The sequence below is a fragment of the Gallus gallus genome, chromosome 3, assembly GCF_016699485.2.
Source record: "Gallus gallus isolate bGalGal1 chromosome 3, bGalGal1.mat.broiler.GRCg7b, whole genome shotgun sequence".
NCBI lineage: Eukaryota > Metazoa > Chordata > Aves > Galliformes > Phasianidae > Gallus > Gallus gallus.
The window spans coordinates 81,674,019-81,697,071 of record NC_052534.1 but is presented as its reverse complement, the minus strand read 5'-3'; the positions used below and the strand labels follow the sequence as shown (position 1 = coordinate 81,697,071).

The following is a 23,053-nucleotide window of genomic DNA, read 5'->3' as shown; positions in this document are numbered from 1 at the left end:
AGTCTTCTCCTGTGTAAATAATTACAGACCACAGTCAAGTAACAAATCTACTTTCTTTTTAGTCATTTCTTAAATCTGTTTCTGCAAAATTCTGTTATGGACTTAGTGGCTTCTCCCTGAATCTTTTCCAAGAAGAGCGTGCTTGGATTGACAATCTGCTGAAATTACAGTCTTCCTAAAATATCTGAATCCACTGACATTAAATTGAGTATCTTCCAGTTTCCATTCTATCTACTTTTATGTCCTAGAGCTCCTTATCACATTATGACTTTTAAGAATTTCTTGGTTTTGTATGTACAGAGGCTTATCTTCATATACAGTGCCAGTGTTTCCCTTCTCTCTTGCTTTATTGCTAGCTAGGTAACAGCAAGTCTCTGCTTCCAAGATAGTGACATTTTGCTGGAGCTGCATGTGTAACATGGGCAGCAGTTCAGTGTTGGGTAGAAAATAATTTTCCTTGGAATTTGATGATAATCAGAATCCAAGACAGTCACATTGCTGTAAAAGAGTTAGTTTCAGTGCTAAAATAATTGTAATCCCTTTTCTCAAATGTATGAGTTTCTTTTAAAATGTAATCATCAAGCTTCAAAGCTTTCCAATATCTTCAGAATTGAGGCTCTCTCTGATATTTTTTTGTGGTGTGGAACAGATGGATATGTAAATGTACAAGGTCATTGGTTTAAGACTAGAGCTAGTAAAGACTAGTTCCATGCGAGTTCAGTATTGCTCCTGAGATACAGTTCATACATACATGGACTTACTATAGTCCACACTTCATATATTGAGCTATCAACTTAGTAGATAGCTGCTATTTAAGAAATCATGCAAATGATATCTACTTTGATAATTCTTTCAAAACTTAAAGAGGAGACTTAAAAACTCAAAATTACTTAAGTTTATTTTGCACTGTTCACTACTGTTCGTGCAGGTTTCATAGTGCTCACTTTCATAAGACTGGAATGTTTTAGATACCACTGCAGGTTGAATTTATTTTAAAGTCAGATTTGTTGCATTGTTAGATTCACGTGCTTCAGATTGCAGAAGTATGCCATATGCAGCACTATCTACAAATAATGTTGTGAAATATTTCTAAAAAAATAATAATACAAAGTTCTACCTTTTTATCTGCCATAATATATGTGATTTGTTAGTATAGTGTATTGCTCATGGTTCTGTTATTTTGTACATAACTGAAAAGATAGGTAGTATTCTAACCAGGCCTAACTTCTGTATTGGTTAATCAGCGGATAAGGGATGAAATATGCCCACAGTTCTCTGAGGATAGAGATAAAGATGAGGGCTGTTAACTAGTTAATGCTATCACATGCAATTCTGTAAACCATGCCATAGTGATGACATATTATAAGGAGTATGACTGTATATAAATTCCTAGTATGCAGATAATCTCTTTAAAAAATTAAGAAATGGCTCTCTCTTTCAAAAACAGCCAAAACAACAAAACAACACTTATTGTCCTATCCTAATTTTCCTTTCTGAGTAGGTTGCAGGCTGCAAATTAAAGAGCATTAGCCATTTTAATTAGTTGATTCCCTACCTCCTTTACATCGCGTGTTTTGGATTTGCAATATTTTAGACAATCAATATAGAGCATGTATTTTAATATGCTTTTAGTTAAAAAAGAAAAAGAAAAAAAATCTCTTTCTCTTGCCTATGATGGAAACATACACCAAGAACTGTCTTTAATGTTGAGCAAAACTTTCATCAAAAATAATACATGCAAATTCTTGAGATTATAGGTAAAAAACAACTCTTCCATTATGTACTTATGTTCAATTGTTTTTTTTCTCATACCATTATCACCTCTACAAAGATTAGAAATCCAGATGTTTAGTTATACTTCCAGTATGTGACTTATTTAGAATCCTGTGGGATATTTCATGAATTACAGTGCAGAGTGCCCAGTAGTGTTCAAAAGGATCTCTAAACTGACATCTGAAGAAAAGACCCAGGAAGAGCTGGCGGGCTTCTGGGTTAGGAAATGGTCTTAATCTTAGGAGACCTTGTTTTCTGCTTTGAATCCCATTCACAGTAGAAGGTAGATGGGACGTAAGAGTGAGTTCAGTAATAAACTGAATACTAACTAGGAAACTTCTGCTTGTTTGATGGAAAACCATTCAGAATTATGCTGGGCAGTTAATTCTTAGTAGGTGAGAACAGTGGGTTGTCCTCAGCCAGCAATTACTCACCCACAATCTTCTCCTCCCTCCACAGCTAGGTATGAGAGGGAATTGTAAGAGCAGAAGCGTGTAAAAATGTGTGGGCTGTTGTGGGCAGAGTTAAGACTGTTTAGTAAGTGAAAGGAAAAAAAAATAATCAAGTAAGTGATGCAAAAGCAATTACTCATCATCTTCCGCCAGTGGAGTGATGCCCAGACAGTTTGCAAGTAATGGCTACCGTGGAAAGACAGTTTTATCACTGAATGAGAAGCAGAGAAGCCCCTAATCTGTCCAAGTACTGCTCAGCAATAGCTAAAACATTTAGGTGCTATATATCATGGGATGCTGTGGAGAAAATAAACTCCATCCCAGACAGACTCAGTACTCTTCAGATTACAGGAGTCAGAATTGCTTCTAAGCACATTAATGGAGTTGAAGAATAATATTTTGATTCCATTTGTATGTCTGTCTTTTCTCTTCTGCATGGCTTTATTGCTTATATATATTATTATTCTACAATCTCCACATAGTTTACACGAGAAAACTCCTTATATAATGAAAACTTTTCCTCTAAATGTGCACCTATTATTTGAGCAGTTCACTCCATGAGCTCTCTACTTTCAATATTTCTTATGCTGTTTGATCTCAGACCTGACCGAGCATCTCTGAAAGCTCTTCAAAGCGTGACTTCTGGCACAACTGATGGTGGTGGTAGTTGTACCACTCATTTGAGATGCTTGTGGTAAACCTTCATATTTTGAATTCTGGAGCCACTGTAAAATTTAGAGGTTTGGGGATTTCTGTGCTTCAATACTTAGATTACTGTGTAGTTCTCAAATTACTGTGTACTTCTCAAGAGCTCTGGGAAAAGCACTCTGTAAAGAATAAAGTAGATCCATATTTTCCTCTCAGAGATAGGTTAAGTTCTTGAAGAATTATGTCAAATTTTCATCACCTGTGATAACCAGCTGTGTTCCAAGAAAGTACTGTGTTTGTATGGTGGTGTTTCTTATGGTTGTTACAGCTTCTGCTCGTGTGCTTTAGCTCCCATGTTAGTTTTTTGTTGGTTTTTTTTTTTTTTCTTTTTCTAATTGAAATGTGAAGAGTTGACCACTCTATTTTGCAGGCAGACAAAATTTTCCATCACAGAATTGAACCAGACATAACATACACTTAGATGTGCACAGAGAGCAAAGCTGAAAAGAATGCAGTTGTAATTTCTAGATTGCAATTGCTTACTCAGAAGTATGTTGATAACCAGTTCTTTTTAGCTAATAGCTAATGGCACATTTTGCTTCTTACACAAAATCAGCTTTCTTTCAGAGTCTTTACATTAACTTAATAGTCCTCACTACTTGTTCTCATGTTACTTCATATAATGGCATCCATTGATGCAAAACATAAGTTTCTGATTAAGGTTAAGGTTTTAAATACTAGCATAGTCCAGAATTACTGGGTTAAGGTTGGCTATTTACTCAACTTTGACTACAGTACTTTTTGTGCATATTCACTGGAATAGGGTGGCATTGCATAACAGGATATACTTTCTCAGGTATCATAAGTTAACAGGGTGAAGCACCTATCAGTCACTTGGTGGAGCGGTTATTTTTAGAGTAACTGTAACCTTTGCACAGTACACATATAGGGCTAAATTTTTAAAGGGGTCTCAATATTCCCTCTGATTTTTATATCCTCCGTCTATTTCATGCATATATGATAGGATTGAGACATCTGAGTTTTTGACTTCAGTCACTAATTGACATATCTTAATCCTTTCATACATGTCCGTAAAATAAGAGGCCATCTTTAAAAATTTCACCTAAAGTGCTCAATTTTGCCTTCAGATACCTCCATGCAACTTCCATTGAAGTAATTGGAGCTGTGCCTGCATATCTGATGGTGGAACTGGACTCATTGCAATTAAGGTACACGTTAACCAACATAGTCCTCTGGAATAATCACCGGGCCCAGTGTGACAATCTGCACATGCAGAATTTCCTAGTTTGGTCCCTCTGCAGTGTGGGAGGTTGAAGATTATGATTTTAATTTTAACTTTTGCCTTAAACTTGTAGCTGTAGCAGAACTTTACTGTAATTTGCTGTATTTAATTTTACTGCTTTTAACTAAGAACTGTGGAAGGAGCCCATGAAAATATTTTTGACAATGATACCTTTGTATATTTTTCATACCCAACCAGTGCACAGACAATTCACGATTTCCTCAAACTCATTATGGATGGTACATGCAAGCACAATTGTTGTTTGTGCTTTAACACAGCTTAAAATATTCAGCTCTCAGGGTACTGCTTTCTTTTTGTATGTTCATGCTTGCAAAGCACAAACAAAAAAGTAGATGTGTGAAGAATCCCACAGTTGAGTAGCTGCATAAAACTCACTTATAGTATCTTTGGTACCTTTTAATTCATAATGTAAATCTGTAAATATCATGATAGTATGCCTGTTTTTCCTTAAGTTAAAGTTCTCTGTGGTTTGTGATTGAAAATTGACTCCATGAAGCTTTTACACTGATGTCTGTCTCCTGTCACTGAACTGGAAGGGGCTGTTTACAAAAATCCTGACTCTTAAAAACTAATCTTTGGAGAGAATCATGCAAGTCCATGGTTGACTCAAAAGCAGAAAAAAGATTTTGCAGGGGTTTTCCCAAGTAAAGGACAGGTCTTGAACTTATGGTTATACAAAAAAAATGCAACAAAAAGAAATCATTCTTCTCAGATGTTATAACTTGTGAAAAGTGATGAACGTAGTAAGTGTTCCTGTAATTTAGAATAACCACTGATTAATATTTGGGTGTACTCCTAGAACTGTCACAGAGTGCCAGTTTTCAAGGTCCTGGTTTTACTGGTATTCCTTTGCATTTGTAGTCCAACCAACTTTAAGAATGTCAGGATACGCAGTTCCCTCTGATAACTACTCACTAACACAAGTTTAACTTTCTTTACGGAAGCTTTAGCCCAGGTGTTTTCACACGAATTTTTTCCTTTAGTGCAAGGGCATCTTCCTAAGGCAAGCACAGCCGATATTGTCATTACCTGTTCAAATTGAATCAGATACTCTTTATAGCATGACAACCTCTTGAAGTTTTAATATTAGATTTTCTTCTTTGTAGGTAAATCGCAGGGAAATAAAAAATACAATTTCTTTAAAGTAGAAGTGAACATTAGAGTGTAAAATTTTTAAAGGACTTGTAAAAAAAAAAAAAGAATTTATTTTATCTTTTACTTTAACAGGTTGAATAGATTTTTTTCTCTTAAAAATAATGCTTAGCTATGGTAAGCATTTAGGTATTAAGATAGTAGTAGGATTTAATTACTTGAAAAGTAAATTTTAATACCTGTTTAATGTATTAGTCATCAGAATGCTGCTGTAGTATTTTCTACAGTTAAGCACATATACAGATAGATGATCATAGATTAACGTCCTCTCTATTCAGACACTATAATGTTATAATCCAGCCTACCACCTAAATTCTTTCACTCTCTTCATATCTGTTGCACCAGCTTGATTATGTATAGGAAATTGGGATGTCTGCCCATTTTCAGGTAAAGACTTCTGGCAGTGGAAGTGGTTGATTTATTGATGTTAGTGTTCCGTTGTGATGTTTTTACACCCTGCTTGTTCTACATGTCTGTACATTTCTTTGTTTTGTTTAGATGAAAATAAGTTAAAATTGTTGCTAAACCGGTTTGTTTGTTTTTTTTCCAGGAGATGTTTCACTCTTTTTAATTGATTTTCATTATGTGTTTTTGCAGCAAGCTTAGTAGTGGAGGAGCGAACAAGGCAGATGAAAATGAAAGTGCACCGTTATAATCAGACGTCAGGGTCTGGTTCTAGTCAAGAACATGAGCGTGAGCAATATACCAAGGTAAAGTTAGCAGTATTAAAATGATACTTTGACTTGAAAATTGAAGATATAAACATGTCTATTTAAAATATTATACCACCCTCAAGAGCATTATATTATAAAGCCTGACAAAAGTGTCTTCAGTAAGGGCTTTTTAACATCATTTTTCCTCCCATCATGTACTTTTACACTTACACTTTGATTTTACCTAAAATGAATCTGCAAAAAGCAGAATACTTGAAAAAAAAAAAATTATTCAGGGCAGAAGGATCCTTCAGTAACTGTTAAACAGAGCCATGTCACCATGATTTTAAGAAGTCCCGGGTGTACAAATGCCTAGGGGCTGAAATAGGAGACAAGAGAAGTATCCTTCTATACTGACCCTGATGTTTTATTCTTCTCTGGGCTTTTGCTATTGTGCCATATACAGAGAGCTAGGCATGATTAGATCCAATCTCATGCAGCTGTTTTCATATTTATGTAATATTTTTGCATCCTAATAATATCACAGATAAAGTGTTTTCTTTTGGAAATACATACCTGTTACCTTGATCTCCTTTTCCAATAAAAATGTAAAGATTCCCTTTGATTATTTAAGGTATACAAAATTATATGAATGAAGTTATATAGACAGAACATATGTATTTTTCTTGATAATGCTGAAATGCTGTTCCACAGCCATATAAGTTTAAAATGTAATAGACTTCTAAGCAATCTGCAGAAGATCTCAGAAATCCGGGCTGCCTCTCACAAGTCAAGATGTGAGCGGCTGGAGCTGAGCCATGCTGAAGTCCTGCTGCCTTGAGAAGCCTGAGAGGGGAAATATCTGTAGAATTTTCCTTTTTAGAGATGCAGCATGCATGTAGTGTAAGTCATGGGCAAAGACAAAGCCAGCTATTCATTAGGATTTGCGAAGAGCATTCCTGCAGTTCTGTTCTTCCACTGCCACCAAGGCCTACTCAGTAGTAGTGTGTTGGCAATGAATAACCACGGGATGGCAGTGCAAATGTAAAAGTCCACTGCAAAAGACTAGAGGACGCATTTAACAACTAAATATATTAAAGATAAGATCTCAGCAGCAGTTTCAATAGAATTGCAGCTTTTATTAATTTAGACCTTAAGAGAGACGTTTACAAGAAGTTCTTTATGTCAATAAGATCTAAACGCATTTTAAAAGAGACAGTTTTTTAGTTTGTGAGGTGGTAATGTACAGAAAACAGCAAACACTGACAGTTTTTCAAGAGCGGAGACATCAGTATACTCCTGGCTTTTGTTACAGTAGTGCAGCACCAGGCTTTTTGTCCCTGCCCCTCCAATGTCCCTTCTTTGTGTTTCACAGACTTGGTGCTCCTGTAGACACAAATTAAAATAATGAATAATTGAAGGTACACAGCAGTACAAAAAATCAGAAATTCACTTTAGAATAAGTAGTAGACAATTAGGAATCTACTTCATGTCATCATCCTTTTACAGTTAAATATGGAGACAACTTTATAATAAAGATGTTTCTCTTTTTGAGACCACTGTGAACACAGAATTTAAAACAGGAAAGAAAAATAAGAGAAATAAAGCTTTACATCCTCAATTACCAACTGCCAGCTATAAATGTTACTAAAAAAAAAAAGAAGAAAAAAGATAGTGCCAACCTGTCGAAGGTGGCCCTGCGTAAGCAGGATTTGGACCAGACAGCCTCCAGAGGTCCTTTCTTACCTCAGGCATTCTGTGGTTCTGATCAGAAGTCAGAATTTGCATAATAATTTTAATATTTCATTTACTATCATTTACTATCATGTTGACTCTGTCAACTAAGGTCAAGAGAGTGAGATGCAGTGCGTCTTTATCGAGCTCCCAGCGAGTTCATACTTTTATAACTTGGCAAAATAAGCTTGATAGTGTTTTCAGGAGAGAAAAGGAATATATGATGTGAGGACATTGTCAAAGGTGACCAAATTTTTACTTTTTTCAGATTTATGATTTGTCCAGATTTATTATTTGGTATACTTGTCTTAGGCTAATGTAAATCTGGTATATGGTTAAATAACTGGAAAAAGCAAACTGCAGTGTTTCCCTTATCCACTCATGTCTAGCAGTTTCTATTATTATACTTATATTTTAAACATATGTGAAAATTAAAATTGAAATTTCAGCATGATGGATGCTAGGTGGAAAGAACTCTGCTGAAGTATTGTTTGCTCACAATTTCCAAAACTCTAGAGAAGCAAATTCTCTGACCATTTTTATAACAAAAATATTTTGGGCATTCTTCATATTCTGACAGAGTTGTACTCCTTTTCATGCTATAAAAGAAGTAAAGAGAATGAATTACTTAAATCCAAAAATCTTTAACTTTTCATGCATTTTCTACATGACACAGTATAGTTGGATGATCCAATATGTAATAAATTTTTAAGTGCTGTGAACAAATTATATTAGCACATTCTAATGCTATATTGAGTGATGTAGCTGTCTGCTTCATATCCCTGTGGTGACAGTGGACACTCTGAATATGTTCTTAAAAGCAAACCTAGTGCTGCTGTTTATCCTGTGAAGATGCTGATCAAATCAAGAAAAAATAGACCAAACAGATGAAGATGAGACAGTTCTAATGAAAATGTAGTAAGTCATGGCAGGTAATCCAGTAAAGCTAATGAATCAGATCTCCAAGGACTTAAGATCATACCTAATTCCTGGTGCCAAAATCTGTGAAAATCTTTGAAAACTGCAGGAGTAAAGCTTACTTCAACTGAAGGAAAAAAAAGTTCAGTGGTCTAATAGACAGTTTAGAATAGTGAGAATTATAAAGCAGCTATAAAAGAAACAAGAGCTTCAAGCATGGTTTACAACTCTGCTTCCTCTTTGAAAATAAGAATGTATTTATATTCATTAGAGAAACTGTGCTGCTGTACATTCAGAAAAAATTCCCCTCAGAGCAATCAGCTCAGGTATACTTGATTCTGCCTCTGTTTTTGTTTTTTAAGTATTCTTGCTTTATTACACATACACTTCCATAAACCTCTTAAGATTATTTATCGTGTATGGAATTTATTTATTTATTTATTAAATTTAAATTTGCTTTCTCTTATTATTGACTCATGTCAATACAATTTCTAATCTCTAGCTGGTGTATTTCTTCCATTTTTGTAATTTCTCTCAGTCAATTTCTCAATTTCTTAGTCTTGGTAGCCAAAAACTAGTCTTTCAAGCACACACAGTGCAGTTGGTATGTAACCATTTTTAAACATCTGTGTTTTAAACAACTGTTAACAAATTTTGAATAGGTAACTATCTACAACATTTGTACAGATCTTGATGGCTCTTGTACTCTAATTGCTTTGAGACCCTCTCATTCTTATTCCTTCAGTTATAGTGGGGAAAAAAAAAAACCAACCTATAATTTATGTGAAACAGTTAAGTCCTAACCAAGTGGGAAAACAAAAATACTCTGGATTTGGCAAAATGGTTTAAAGGAGAACTTTAAATATCTGGTGAGGCTCTAGAGGCTAGTTTATTTTTTTGTTGTTTTATCTTTTTGCTGTTTAAGTGTTTGGGAAAATCAAATAATTCTGGACTTGCACAGATATAAATGATGGAATATCTTAACCATACTGTTAATTGAACATTCAATATGTTTTCATTACAAATGCCACTCATCACAAGTACTGTCCTGCAGCTGTTCCAGCTTTTCAGAGATGGTGCAACACATTTTTTTTAGGTCTGTTTATTTAAGAGAGTTACTGATCAGAGCACTGTTGTGCTTACTTAAAAGGACATCACTCTATATTTAGGTGTGCTACCAACTCAGTTAACACTGTGATTTGAAAGCATTTAGCATAAAACGTATAATCATGTCATTAGACTACTGGCAATCTGGATTTAGGTTGATAGTTAAAGCCTACTAGGGTAGAATGGATAGGAGTTACGGATAAGAGGCTGACTACCAAAGTTTTAAATGATGCTGAGCAGAGCCCCTGTGGCTGCAGTAGTGGATTCTTTTAGAGGCTGATAGCAGCAGCATCTTTTTTTGGTTCCCCTTGCATTGACATTCAAGTAAAAATTATACCTATGTATCTTTTTGATAGTCACTCCAATACTGGTCTGGTTTCAAAACATTCATTAAGATAAATTTGACTCCTGGGCTTTACTGCAACTTTTCCATGGTGTGACTTCTGCTTTTTCTGGTAAGGAAAATAAGTGATGTTTGCAGTAGGTTGAGTTGGATCTGAAGCCACCTGATAACACTGGTATTTACTGGTCTCTTGACCATCACGTGGGCTGCTCCTGAGACACAGACCCAGGTGCTGGTAGGAGTTACAGGCAGTCTAGACACACCAAGGTGGTGGCTGCCAGGCCTTGAGTCCAGGCAGCATTCATAGGAACCCTCTGCAAACAGTCTTAAGACAGGGTGTTTTCTGCTATGATTCAGCATTTCCTGGTAAAATTCATCTTCAGAATAAGGTGCCTCAGAAAGCAGGTATTATCTTAAGGTGCTCAAGACTCTCTATGAACCTAGCTAGGCCTTAATGCCCCTCATCTGTATTTCTCTTTCCTCATTTTAATCCCCATTTGATTTTCTTCTTTAAAGCATTTTTGGACATGGATTTTTAGGAGTTAGATACCTGAGGCTTTCTCTGAAGTCAAAGCAAGGAGCACTCCACTTGTCAGAGCTCTGAACTATTCCATCCTCCATAGGTTGAGGACAAGTTTAGAAATAAAACTTAGTAAAATGAAAGATAATTTAATTATAATGCATTATTAAATGACTTCTAAAATATGTCAAAATCAGTAAATTGCTAATACTGCTAGTCTTTATGCAACTGTGAAAGGATTTATGAAGTGCACTCTTTGTTTTTCTGTGCTCTTTTCACTGGTGTCAACACATTTGCAGTTCATCTTAACCCTTTTGTACTCCTCTTGCTGGCACAGAAGTGACTCCATAGGTGATAAAATGAATAGAAGAACTGCATGTCAAGGGTTTATATCTCTGATAGTTATATTGAAAAAAAAAAAAAAGAAAAAAGAAAAAACATGATTGTAATACAGAAGTAAACAAACAGTGTAGAGCGTACAGGGATTTGAAGCTAGCTGCAAGCTACAGCAACTTTCCCAATGTGAAAAATAGTGCACTTAAAAATAGAAATGATACTCAGGCTTTAACTGTGTAAGATGTAGAGATGAAAGGGAAGAAATTGCACTGAAAATTCACTTAATTTGGAAGCTTCATGTAACATTTAAATGTAACGTGATAGGTAAATGCATTACAAATATACATAGTTACACTGACGAGCAGGACTCGAGTGAGACTATATGGTATTACTGTTGGTTCCAACTGGAAAACTTGCAGGCATTGCTCTACCGAGAGTATCAAATAAGAGGATCTCAGCTTGTGACATTTTTAATTCAGGGGTATTGTAATGGTAGAATAGTCTTCTTTTAATGATCTCTAACGTAAGAGCACTTTACTTCTGTCTCCAAAAGACAAAAAAAAAGTTAATTTCAAAAATGCTCTCATTTTTTTCCTTTGTTTCTTTCCCTTCTCCCTGCCCCTTCACATTATTTGAAATTTTAGTAAGAAAATAAAATGCTCTTTCGAAGAAAGTAAAAGAAAATTTTGAGTGGCAGCAGTGCAAGTTATTTATATAGATTTTCTGCCCAAAGAAGTTCTCTGGGAACAGAACAAACCAACTGGCACAGCTGTACTCAAATGCCCTGTGCTCTTACATAGGAGAATCTGCAAGAAAGAAAGGGAGAAAGCTATGTGAGTTCTTGAGATTTTTGTCATCCTCTCAATCCTTCATACAGGCTCTTATGATTAGGGCTCAGGATGTTAGTTAAAGTTACTGTTTGATAGCCAAACTGTACTGAAAAGGGTGGGCAGGTAATAAGAAGCTGACGATGTTGTATGCCTCCTTTAGAAGACAGGGAATTCAGCAGAAGGTATGGCTATGGGAAGAAAGAGCTAAATCCCTAAGAAGTAAAATGTAAATGCTGCAACACTCAACATTGTCTTGCAGCCTCGCTACTTCTTGTGCTAATCTCTATATCTGCAAAGGGAAGGGTTCTCTCTTCCTTGTGAATCTCTATATTTTATGCTGCAGTTTTGAGGTTGGAATACCAAAGCAGTAGAAGACATGGGCTTAGTTCTTTCCTCACTTCCCATCTCACCGTAAAATTCCATATTCTTAGATGTTTTCCTATTTTCAGGTGTGTCATTTTAGGAAAATTTAAAGAATTCCTTTAGGATTTATGTGGGAATTTTGCCTAAAATATCAAGACTGGCTCAGTAGTGGTGCTGTTAATCTGGAAAAAGTTAACCTTTTTTTTTTTTTTTTCAAGCCTCTAAACATTTTTATTTAACCTGATTTAAAAAATACTTTCATGCTTTTCATTGCTTTGATTTTTTTTTTTTTTTTGAACCATAAACTTGAGAAGAAAAATGTTACCTAATAAGTTTTAATGTAGAGAAACTGTGAGTAACCCTAGGACATGTGCTGAGATGCTTAATTTGTGTAACTCCAATCTTTCCTACAGACTCTTAATTTGTGTAACTCCAGTTTTTCCTACAGACTCCTATACTCACCATCTTTATTCTCTCCCGTTCTCTACCCCAATTCTTCATTTTATTTTTTTTAACAAGAAGTTCCCAAGCGTGCTATGGAGATCTCTAAGGTAGTTGCTGAAAGGCAATGGAGTACTAGAAAATAAACAGTTCTTGAAGACAGGAGGAGAATGCATTCATTTGTACAAACTTGAGATGATGTTTGCCAGGCTTTTTAAGCTAAGTCACGACATTTGCCAACTGGCTCAGCCTGCAATCTAATACCTACTTCAGCGGGGATAATTACAGATGGTTACAACTTTGAGTATAATTCATACACAAACTTCAATGACTTGCAGTTTTATAGAGCATATCCAGAAAGTGAACTCCATAGAGTGTTCTGTCAGAAATTGCCTCATCTTGCCATGTGTTCATAGTTTTCACATAACATGCCCTGGAAAGTATGCCACTGTTAGAATTCCTTCTCAGCCAACTGTCCCTTTCTCTCTAATGGTAGTGAATTTCAATTTTGGGAATCTGGCAATGGTTTGATTCTTATATCTCTGTGACTGAATATTTAGTTAAATGTGACATTTCTGGGACTGAAGCTACTATTTTTGCATGTCTTACTGATGATGTGGGTAATATGAGTGTTACATTAAAGATGGTGTGGATTTTCCGTCAGTTTTAACTAACCAAAGCTTCTGCTGTAGATAAAAGTATACCAAATTCCACCCCTCTCTGCATATTCTTCCTGCCCGGTACTCTGTTAGTTCTTATGCTTGTGCACATGTAGAAGCAACCAGGTCAGGAAACCAGTCTGCTTGAGAACAAATATTATTTTCATGGAGTTACCTTTCTGCTTTACCATTTTTTCAAGTATCACAATACAAAGATAGAACTTAAGAATTGAAATCAACCCCTTAGAACCTTCTTGTAGCATTGCATCTCATTCAGACTATATACAGTTCTATTCTCATAAAAAGAACTCTCTGCAAGTATTTCATAGTATATTTTTTAGTAAATGAAAAGTTTAAAAAAGATCTTCAACCAAATAGATTATATGCACATGCTTGAGAAGGTGTGCATACACTGCATAAATATTTCCTCAGTATAGTTATAGAGTACTGAAGATCCAGCAACCCATTTAAATTCCAGTGCTGTAATATATTTCAAGTACCTGATATATTCCATAAATGGCATTTTTTAATTCCTCATTAGACCTAAAGAGATTATTTAATATGAATGTTTCTCTGAGTTCATGGAATATTGTTAAATTGAAATGCAGCTGGACAGAATTGTCATACTTAGGTCATTTGTTGTCTCAGTGTATACATTCTGTTTTGATGAGACTCCTCACCCTTTCTTTTCTTAATCTCTAGTATAACATACAAACAGATCAGTACAGAAGTTGTGATAACGTCTCTGCCAAATCATCAGATAGTGATGTCAGTGACGTATCAGCCATTTCGCGAACCAGCAGTGCCTCACGCCTCAGCAGCACAAGTTTTATGTCAGAGCAATCTGAACGCCCTCGGGGCAGAATAAGGTGAGTTCTCAAATGCAGCTTCGATTGCATCACACCTGCTTTTTGTCTATCTGCCAAAATACAACCAGAAGTTATTGAAAGGCCACAGAAGAACTTATGAAATGTGCCTGCTTACATATAAACTATCTTTCATTGCTAACCTAAGATGACAGTAGTTTTTTGCACTTACACATCTACAACAGAAAGCAAAAGTTCCCATTAGGTTACGTATTTGAGGGAAGTGGGACATAAAGGCATATTACCATCTCATTGCGGGCTGTGAATCAGTGCAATCTATGAACCAGTAAGGTATTACAGCAGAAACATTGCTGATTTTGTCATCTAAAAAATTTATTTCATAAAATCTCTCTTTTTCTTTCTATCTATGTGACTGTTTCCCTATATGCCTGCTTTTGTTTTGCTGTTTTCGTGGATGATGAATTACTGTCTGTGAAACAAGTATTTATGTAGTAATTTTAATATCTCTACTTCGAAAGTTGTTGAATTCATTTGCATTATCAGTAATCAAATGTCTTTCATCCTTGATAGTAGTTTACTTCTCAGTTTAATGCTTTCTTAAATATACAGGTGGGATCCTGTCTTCATTTAACTTGTTGACAAAACTCCCACCAGTTACAATGTCTGTAGGGTTGGCTTGTTTGTCTGTGTTAACATCTACAAATGTGCAAACTCTCAAAAATAGGACTTTAAGTGCTAAAAGTCAGGATATGAATTAGGAACCATATAAATATATATGTGTATATATATGCCTATGGAGAAAATCAATCTGATGAAAGTCTGGATGGCATCATATAGTACTTCAGAACATTTTTAGACAGACTCCCCACTCATGATGTTTAGCTGAAGGCTCTTTAATCTGTTCACGCAGTGGGGAGATGTCAGTGAAAATCAAAATGTGGACTCTGTGTATGAGCTAGCTCCACTTTGATTTATTGTTAAAGAAAGTTCACAAGTATATTCCAAGTCACGCTTTTGATGAGTGAACGCAACCTGACAACTGCATTAATAATGCAGTCTGTAATCCAGAAGAACAACGCAACTGTAAATGTAAAAGTTATTCGTGTGTTTAAAGTCATTTCAAATTATGTATTTAAATGTTGCATTTCATTGTGGCCTAAGTTTTTTTCTATTTGTCTCTTACAAAGAGCTTTAATCATTCTGAAATACGTCTCTTTCCTAAATATTTAATTTCCTCATTTAGGCCTTGTCACAGAATTTGTGGCAGGCTGAAAAACAGATTATTTTTCCTGTAACTATCTCTTTGTTGAGAAAATTTTATCAGAGATATTCCTTGACTGCAGAATGTCTGATCCCAAAAATTGGAATAGTATCAACCCAAGAGAGCCATTAACATTATGCTATGGGGGAAAGGAGAAAACCTGAGGTCAGAGCCTTGTTCTCATTCTACTTCCATTCTAATGAGTAGCAAAGCATTCTGGTTACAGAGTAGACTGGCACTGTGTACAAAACCAATAGCCTGCAAGGAGAGCCTCAGTTCTGTGCCACTGCTGACTCCTAAAGTGCAATGTGGTTAGAATTCAGATAGAACATCTGAATTCAATCTGATTCTGTCCACAACGTTATGCCTAAGATGTGAAGTACTCTATACTTGCTTTTTTTTTTTCTCTTTAACTTCGGATAGTACTTACGTAGTGAACTAAATATGTAGTAATAATATGCACTGAACATCTTTCAGTAGAAATATGAGGAAGAAACTAATTTATGAGTAACTCATGTTACTCATTATTTTTATTTTTAAGCCTACTGTGGTTTTGTTCCCCTAAAATAACCAGGAAAGTGAAAGATACCTAATGCAGTTTACCCGTGGAAACCAAAGGGGCCAACTGTTTCCTGGGGTGCAGCAGGCTTAGCACGGCCAGCTGGGTGATGGGAGGGATTGTCCTGCTTTGCTCTGCTCTATGTGGCCATACCTTAAGTGCTGTGTGCAGGTTTCAGTGCCACAATGTCAGAAGTACATAAAACTATTAGAGAGTGTCCAAAAGAGTGCTCCAAAGGTGGTGAAGGATATAGAAAGCAAGACATATGAGAAGCAGCAGATGCACCTGGATGTGCTCAGCCCAGAGTAGAGGAGCTGAGAGGAGACCTTATGGTGACATATGGCTCCTCAAAGGGAGCGGAGGGGCAGTGCTGAGCTCTGCTCTCTGTGATAGCGACAGGGCCCGAGGGAATGACATGGAGCTGTGTCAGGTGAGGGGCAGCTGGGGGTTAGGAATACATTTTTCTGCATACAACAGGCTCCCCAAGGCAGTGGGCACAGTCCTGGAGTTCAAGGAGCTTTTGGACAACACTCTGTAAGTGAGATCATTTCAACTATTACGTGCAATTAGTGCAATTTAAAATCTTTTTGATGCTATGTTGAGAAGCCTGTTATCCAATAGGTTAGTGTCCACTCTTCAAAATTTTTGATGTGAGTTGTCTACACTTTTTAGTGATTGGATATTGTGGCTATGCAAGATCAAGTTCCTTGGAGACATGCAAAAATAGATATCATTGTGATTTTATATCAAGCAAGGTTAGAATGAAAGGAAATTGGATGTTTGAGAGAAGGAGAGAAGGCTTTTTTCTTATGATCTGAGGAAAAGTTAGCATCCTTGTCATCTGGGAGAAGCAGTAGCAGTAGCTTCTGTAACATAGTCTTTAATCATTTCTTAGCACAGTTTCTTATTACATAGGAGTAGAACGTTGATTTGGGAAAGGTTTGATTGTATTGTGAACAGTTTTTCAGAGTGAGATTTAGCCTTAAGAGCTGTATGTCTACAGTATCATTTATATAAAATTAGATGTTTATTAAATAGTTTATGAAACTTGTCTAAAGTATCATTAAAAAGAACACTCCTTTTATCTTACATGATTTTCTTTTTAAGAGAGATGTCAAAAATGAGGCAATTGTCTTTTTCTAGCATTAATCGTTAAGAGAACCCTAGATAACTAGTTAAGATTGGTTCCTTTAATTTTGACATCTAACATTAAGTTAAATTGATTCTTGTTCTTAATGGTTCTTTAAATTCTATGAATTAGAAATTTGAAGTTCAAGTTTTGTTACTAAATTGAAGTTCAAATGTTTTTTTTCCTCTGATGAACCTGATGTTAGCATATATCAAGTATGAGGAGAGGCGATAGTTGAGCAGGAGGGGTATGGAAAAGAGCATTTTTAAACTGCTTGTATTCCATCTCACTGAAATCACATTTCCATTATCATCTTCACTTGGAAATGTGTCAGCCAAGTGATCCTGACAAGTGTATAAGTGTAATGTTATGTTTAAGGCCCTGAAGTTCTTTGAACTGCCAGTTTTACGTACTAAGTTCTTTTCTCTGAATATCTTCTGAAAATGAGAGCTGCAAAGGATTTAGTAACCATATAGAAGCTCAAACAATTTGGCTTTGTTTTACACGCCTCACTAAATTAAGTTTATCCAAGTAATATGCTTAGGTACCTTTTGTGTTCATGAGAAAATACCAACATTCAGAATACACCAGCAAGATTCCTGCTCTGAATCACCTTTGGAAAGGTTATCTCCATCTCTCTCTCCATTGAGTTGAGGAGACTGAATCCTACAGCTGTTTACCAGCAAGCTAACTATCTTAAGTAGCAAAATGAAACTGGAGAGTACTGCAGTCTTCAGATGAGTAGCCTGTTGAACTATCCTCTTCTAGCATTCTTACATGAGCTTAAAAGTGCTGATTAGTAATTCATATTTAGAGTTGTGGTGTCAAATTTCTGAATATGAAATAAGCCAGCTCATTTTAAGACAGCAGTGGTTCTAGTTAATGTTGTTACTCAACATAATCCTCTCATCCTTCATTTTATTGCATTTCTGGAAAGAGGTATAAATTAAGCTGTTAGGCAAGTGAAAATACCAAGTACTGTCTAAGGGCTCTCAGTAAGAAAGCAACAACTTTGCTGTTCTGTGCAAAATATGATTACTCTTAAAAGTCAGGACTGCAGTTTCAGGTCATAGTAACTGCAGTTTATATCCACTAACTTTACCATCAGCTCCATCAGTGTAAACGGTTGCCTGATTTTGCCTTCCAAGTCCTCAGGAAGGAAAGGATCCTCAAGAAAAGCTAGCTAAAGCTAGAAAAACTGATAGAATCTCAAATTATCAAAATCTGATCATTTTGGATAATGTATTACATGTTACCTTATATTTAGAATAATATTTATTTGTCTATTCAAGCAGTTAAGACTTTTAAAACATGGCAACACATTTTGTGGCTCAAAAATGTATGCAAGTTAACTATAAATACGTAACTGTTCAAGTTTGTACAGCAGTTTTAATTCTGATGAGTTACTCTTTCTACTACATTACATTCAAATAAAATAAAATGCTGTTTATAGTGAGGAGAAGACAAATTGATGCAGAACAACACAGAAATATGGTGTATCTTATCTGAATAGCTAGATAACACTCCAAATGTTCCTTGAGTCAAAACTTGAAAATATGAAGGTTTCTAGTATTTGAAAACTTGAGCATGTTGAAGAAGCTAAGTAACTAAGAGAAAATAAAAACCAAATCTTTCCAGTCTGTTGATCAATTACAAGATTGTGTCTAAGCCTGTTAAGGCAGAAGACTGATTTCATTCCAACAGTATAATTGTAATTGAATTACCTGTCAGAACGCTGTGACATAGCATGCATGCTAATCTTCACTCTGGATATTTTATTGATTAACAGCACTTCTAATGGAGATGTAATTATGACCGATGCCAGTTCTAAATATGAGTATATAAACCAGCTTCCTCACTTCTAATTTGTTTAGCAGGTGAATGTTATAAAAAATGGTTATGCATAAATAAACTGTATAGGTCACTCTGAAAGTAATGCCTCCTGTTTATTTCCATGGAAGCTATGAATGATACAAAGATCACAATAACGCTATTTGATAGAGCAAATTCTCAGCTACAAAACATTGTTTTTCAATGTAGCACCACCATTACCTATGCATTTTCACCAGTGATGAACAATAGCCTACATGCTACACTTGTAAAAATGCACACCTGCAAATGTGACCCACTGTTTCATAGCTGCTATGATGGCACAGTTACTAGGAAAATGTTTCAGACACAGTCCACTTTTCATTGGTGTGAACAGATGGAAGTCAGAAGGCACCAAATCTGGACTATACTATGAGTGTGGTAGAACAGTCCACTCAAGATTGGCAGTGTGTTCCATGGTCTTCAAACTGATATGGAGCCTGGTGTTATCATGTTGCAAGAAAGATTGTCTTATCTGGCCTGAATCTGGAAGTTTGAGTGTTCAGCTTGGTCAGCATTGTGATGTAGCAGTCAGAGTTGATAGTTTGTTCAGTTTCCAGGAAGTCCAGAAGGATCACCCCTTTGCTATACCAAAATACAGTGTACTTTGCCCTTTGAAGGCTGCACCTTGAACATTTCTTCAGTGGCGAATTCAAATGTCAGCACTCCATGGACTGTCGTTTTGACTCTGGCTTGTAGTGGTGATACCATATTTCATCATTGGTAAAGATGTAGTACAGGAAACTATCACCTTCAGCCTCATGTTGATTCAGTAGATCCTGATAAACTTGCGTATGATCTTACTGTTCATGTGTGAGCACTTGTGGATCCCACCTGGAGCAGACTTTGCAATATTCCAATGTTGCCATCATTGTCCCCAGTGCACTGAAGCTGACAGTAGTATGGAGCACATGCACAGTTTTCTGGTCATAATCCACCAATTTGCGTGGAAGAGCTGATCAACGTGCTCTTCGTTTTGTGGTGTGAGAGCTGTGCATGACCATCTGGAACTTGGCTTGTCTTTCATGTGCCTGTTGCCACTGCTGAAACACACCATCGACCGCCTCACTGTGTTCACATTCACTCTTTGGTCTCCGTAAATTGATGAATGTCAATGGGTGCCAATTTTTCTGCATGGAGGAGTTCGGTAACTCACCTTTACTTCATATGCACTTCTGTGTCAGACACCATTTTGTCAGACTGCCCCTCTGCTGCCATCTGTCACACAGCAAAAAAGTATAACCAAATATTGATGGGAAGATTCAACCTCTATTGCCATGCCAACATACCCCTCTGATTTTGTTGGGTAACAAAATAAGAGGCATTACTTTCAGAGCAGTCATCATGATTTGAATATAGCATTATTTCAAATATCTTTCTTGTTACTAGGAAGTGTGGTTGACTGTCATGGTCTCTAGTGGAATTCCAGGCCAGTGTCAGATCTTGTGTCAATTTTGACTTGAAAAAGAATCAGATTGGTGAATTTGGCTTGTCATAACATGTAGGTTTTGTGTTTTTTTCCACAACTGAAGTCAGATTACTAGTCCTTCTTTATGCAGTTTAGCTTTTATTAGTCATTGACTCCATGTCACTATGAATTCGTAATACAGTCAAGCAACACTTTGTCCATGTGTTTTCTACAGACATTACTTTTTGTGATTCAGGAACATTTCCCAGTGCAATGCTAATTGAAGCAGAAATGAATTCTCAGGCTTTAATGCAAATGGTTGATAATTAAGGATCAATGTTAAATACGTGATGATGAATTAGCACCTTGTAGACCTGATCAGATAAAAAAGGATATTTGCTCACTTGATTTAAAATTATTCCCAATGATACAGTGGCATTATTATTCATTAGAAGTGTATTTAATCAAACATACCTTTGAAGATGGACTTCTCAGTGACATCAAGTAGGGAACTGTCATGCATTCTGGGGATAAACTAGAGGTCTCTGTTTTAGAGGACTTAGCAAATTGTCTGCCATATAAATGTTTATGTTATATCTGTCAATTATATGGAAAACTAGATAACTCTTTTTAAGGTGAATTTCTTTTACTGTATCTGAAACAAAAGATCTCTGCATTAAAAATATTGTAGTTATTGCTCATTTTAAATTTGAAAAACACATCTTTTGTAGGAGTTAAATTATTGTATGTCAAACATTTATTAAGGCTCTAATTACAAGTATGTATGTGCCATATTTTCAACTAATTTTTACATGTATTGTTTAATGAAATGCTTATGTTTAATTAAAATACTTCAAATTGATTTATTAAAGAAACAGGTTAAATATAATTGGCTGGAACAGTGGACTTAAGCTAGTCCTAATTTCACACATTATGCTATGCTACTCAATGACTTATAACACACACTCATACATTCCTTGTGACTGGCACAAGCCAGAGAGGCAAGAATGGGGAGTTGCTGTTTATGTGATAGAGCAGAGAGGATTCAGGGAACTCTCCCTAGAGATGGGTGCTGTGCCAACTGAAATCATATGAGTTAAGATTAGAGGGATGACCAAAGTGATAGTGTGGGTGTCAGCTATCAGACTTCTTGGCCAAGAAGTAGTAGATGAAAATGAGCTTCCAACAACTGGAAGAAGATTAAGATTGATAGGCCCTGGTCCTTGTGGGAAGCTCAAACCATGCTGAGATCTTCTGCATGAGCAATGCAGTAGGGCACAAGCAATCCAGGAGTTTTTTTAATGACAATGTATTGACACAGGTGATCAAGAGGCCGACAAGGGGAGATGCACTTCTGGACTCAGTAACTGCAGAAAGGAAGAAACAGTTGGGAGTGTGAAAGCTGGGAGCAGCCTTGGCTGCGGTGACCATGAGAATTTGAAATTCACAATCCTTAGAGAATGGAAGAAGCGAAAAAGCAGCATCCCAACCCAACTTTGGCCTTGGCCTATTCAGGGCTCTGCTTGGCAGAATTCCATGCGATATACTATAAGAGGGATCTGGGAAGGCAGGCTGATTTTCAGTGATCACCTCTTTCAAGCTCAAGAATGTTTCATCCCTGTATACAGGAATTCAAAGTAAGCTGTTAGAAAGTGGAAACAGAAAGAATACAGTATAAGTATATATATATATATATATATATAAATATACAGGAACAGGATTAAAGAAGCTGAAGTTCCTAAGGGGTTAGGAGACACAGCAAGAAGTGCATTAGCAGTAAAAGGAATGACAGAAAATGTGGACCAGCTACTGAATGACGGAAGTTGGCTGATAATAAAGGACACAGAAAGACCCAAGTACACTTCCTTGGCCTCAGTCTGTGATTTGTAAGATTTGCTGTGAGGATTTCAAGGCCCTTAGACCAGAAGGAAAGTCTGAATCCACGACTCAGCAGAGGATGATCGAGTCAGGGAACATATAAACAAACTGTCTTGTGCAAATCTTTCAGATGTGACATAATGTACCCATGACCAATAGATGATCTGTTGCTGACCAACATCATTGCAAAGCTAGTTGGTAATCTCTAGAAAGGCATAGCAACCAGGGGGTTTTCTTGAAGATTGGAAGAAAGAATTTGTCACTCCCATCTATAAAGGGGATCTGGGAAATAACAGGCCCATCCTGGGAAAGTGATGGAGCAAATAATCCTGGAAACAATTTCTAAATGTAGAAAACATGAGGGTGATTGTGAATAGTCAGCATGAATTTATGAAGGCAAAATTGTGCCTGACCAACCTGACAGTGTTAGTTCGCTAATTAACTTACTTGATGGATGAGAGAGAATAAGTTATTCTTGGGCTTATCTTTATTATTTTCTTAGACAGAAGTGCAGCCTGGGCAAGTGGACAGTGAAGCATATTGGAAACTGGCTGAATGCCAGATTCAGAGAGTTGTGATATGTTAAACAAAGTCCAGCTGGAGGCAAGTCATTGGTGGTGTACTTCTGCGGTCAATACTGCAGTAATACTGTTTAACGTCTCTATTAATGACCTGGATTATTTGAAAAAGTGCACACTCAGCAGCAGGTTTGCAAACTGTTGAAAACTGACAAGTTTAATTGAAAGAGTAGATGAGTATGCCACTATTCAGAGAAACACTGACATAATGGAGGAATTGGTCAATAGGAATGCCATAAAGTTCGAGAAGGGAAATGCAGAATCCTACATTTGGAGAGGAATAATCCCATG

At 36.3% G+C, this 23,053-nt stretch overlaps 1 protein-coding gene across 48 annotated transcripts in view; it reads left to right on the top strand.

Annotated features, from left to right (window-relative positions):
• The window catches only part of RIMS1 (regulating synaptic membrane exocytosis 1), a 298,940-nt gene that overhangs the window by 221,016 nt on the left and 54,871 nt on the right, over positions 1-23,053 (top strand). For 35 of the 48 annotated variants that reach the window (XM_040697585.2, XM_040697584.2, XM_040697600.2 and 32 more), the window contains 2 exons: positions 5,947-6,059; positions 13,956-14,122. The exons of 9 other annotated variants lie outside the window; for them this stretch is intronic. In XM_040697585.2, the coding sequence (XP_040553519.1) occupies positions 5,947-6,059; positions 13,956-14,122 (280 nt within the window). Of the gene's footprint in view, positions 1-4,021; positions 4,103-5,946; positions 6,060-13,955; positions 14,123-23,053 lie in introns of those variants that run through there. 4 more of the 48 variants (XR_006939005.1, XR_005858215.2, XR_005858214.2 and 1 more) reach the window with 2 other exon arrangements.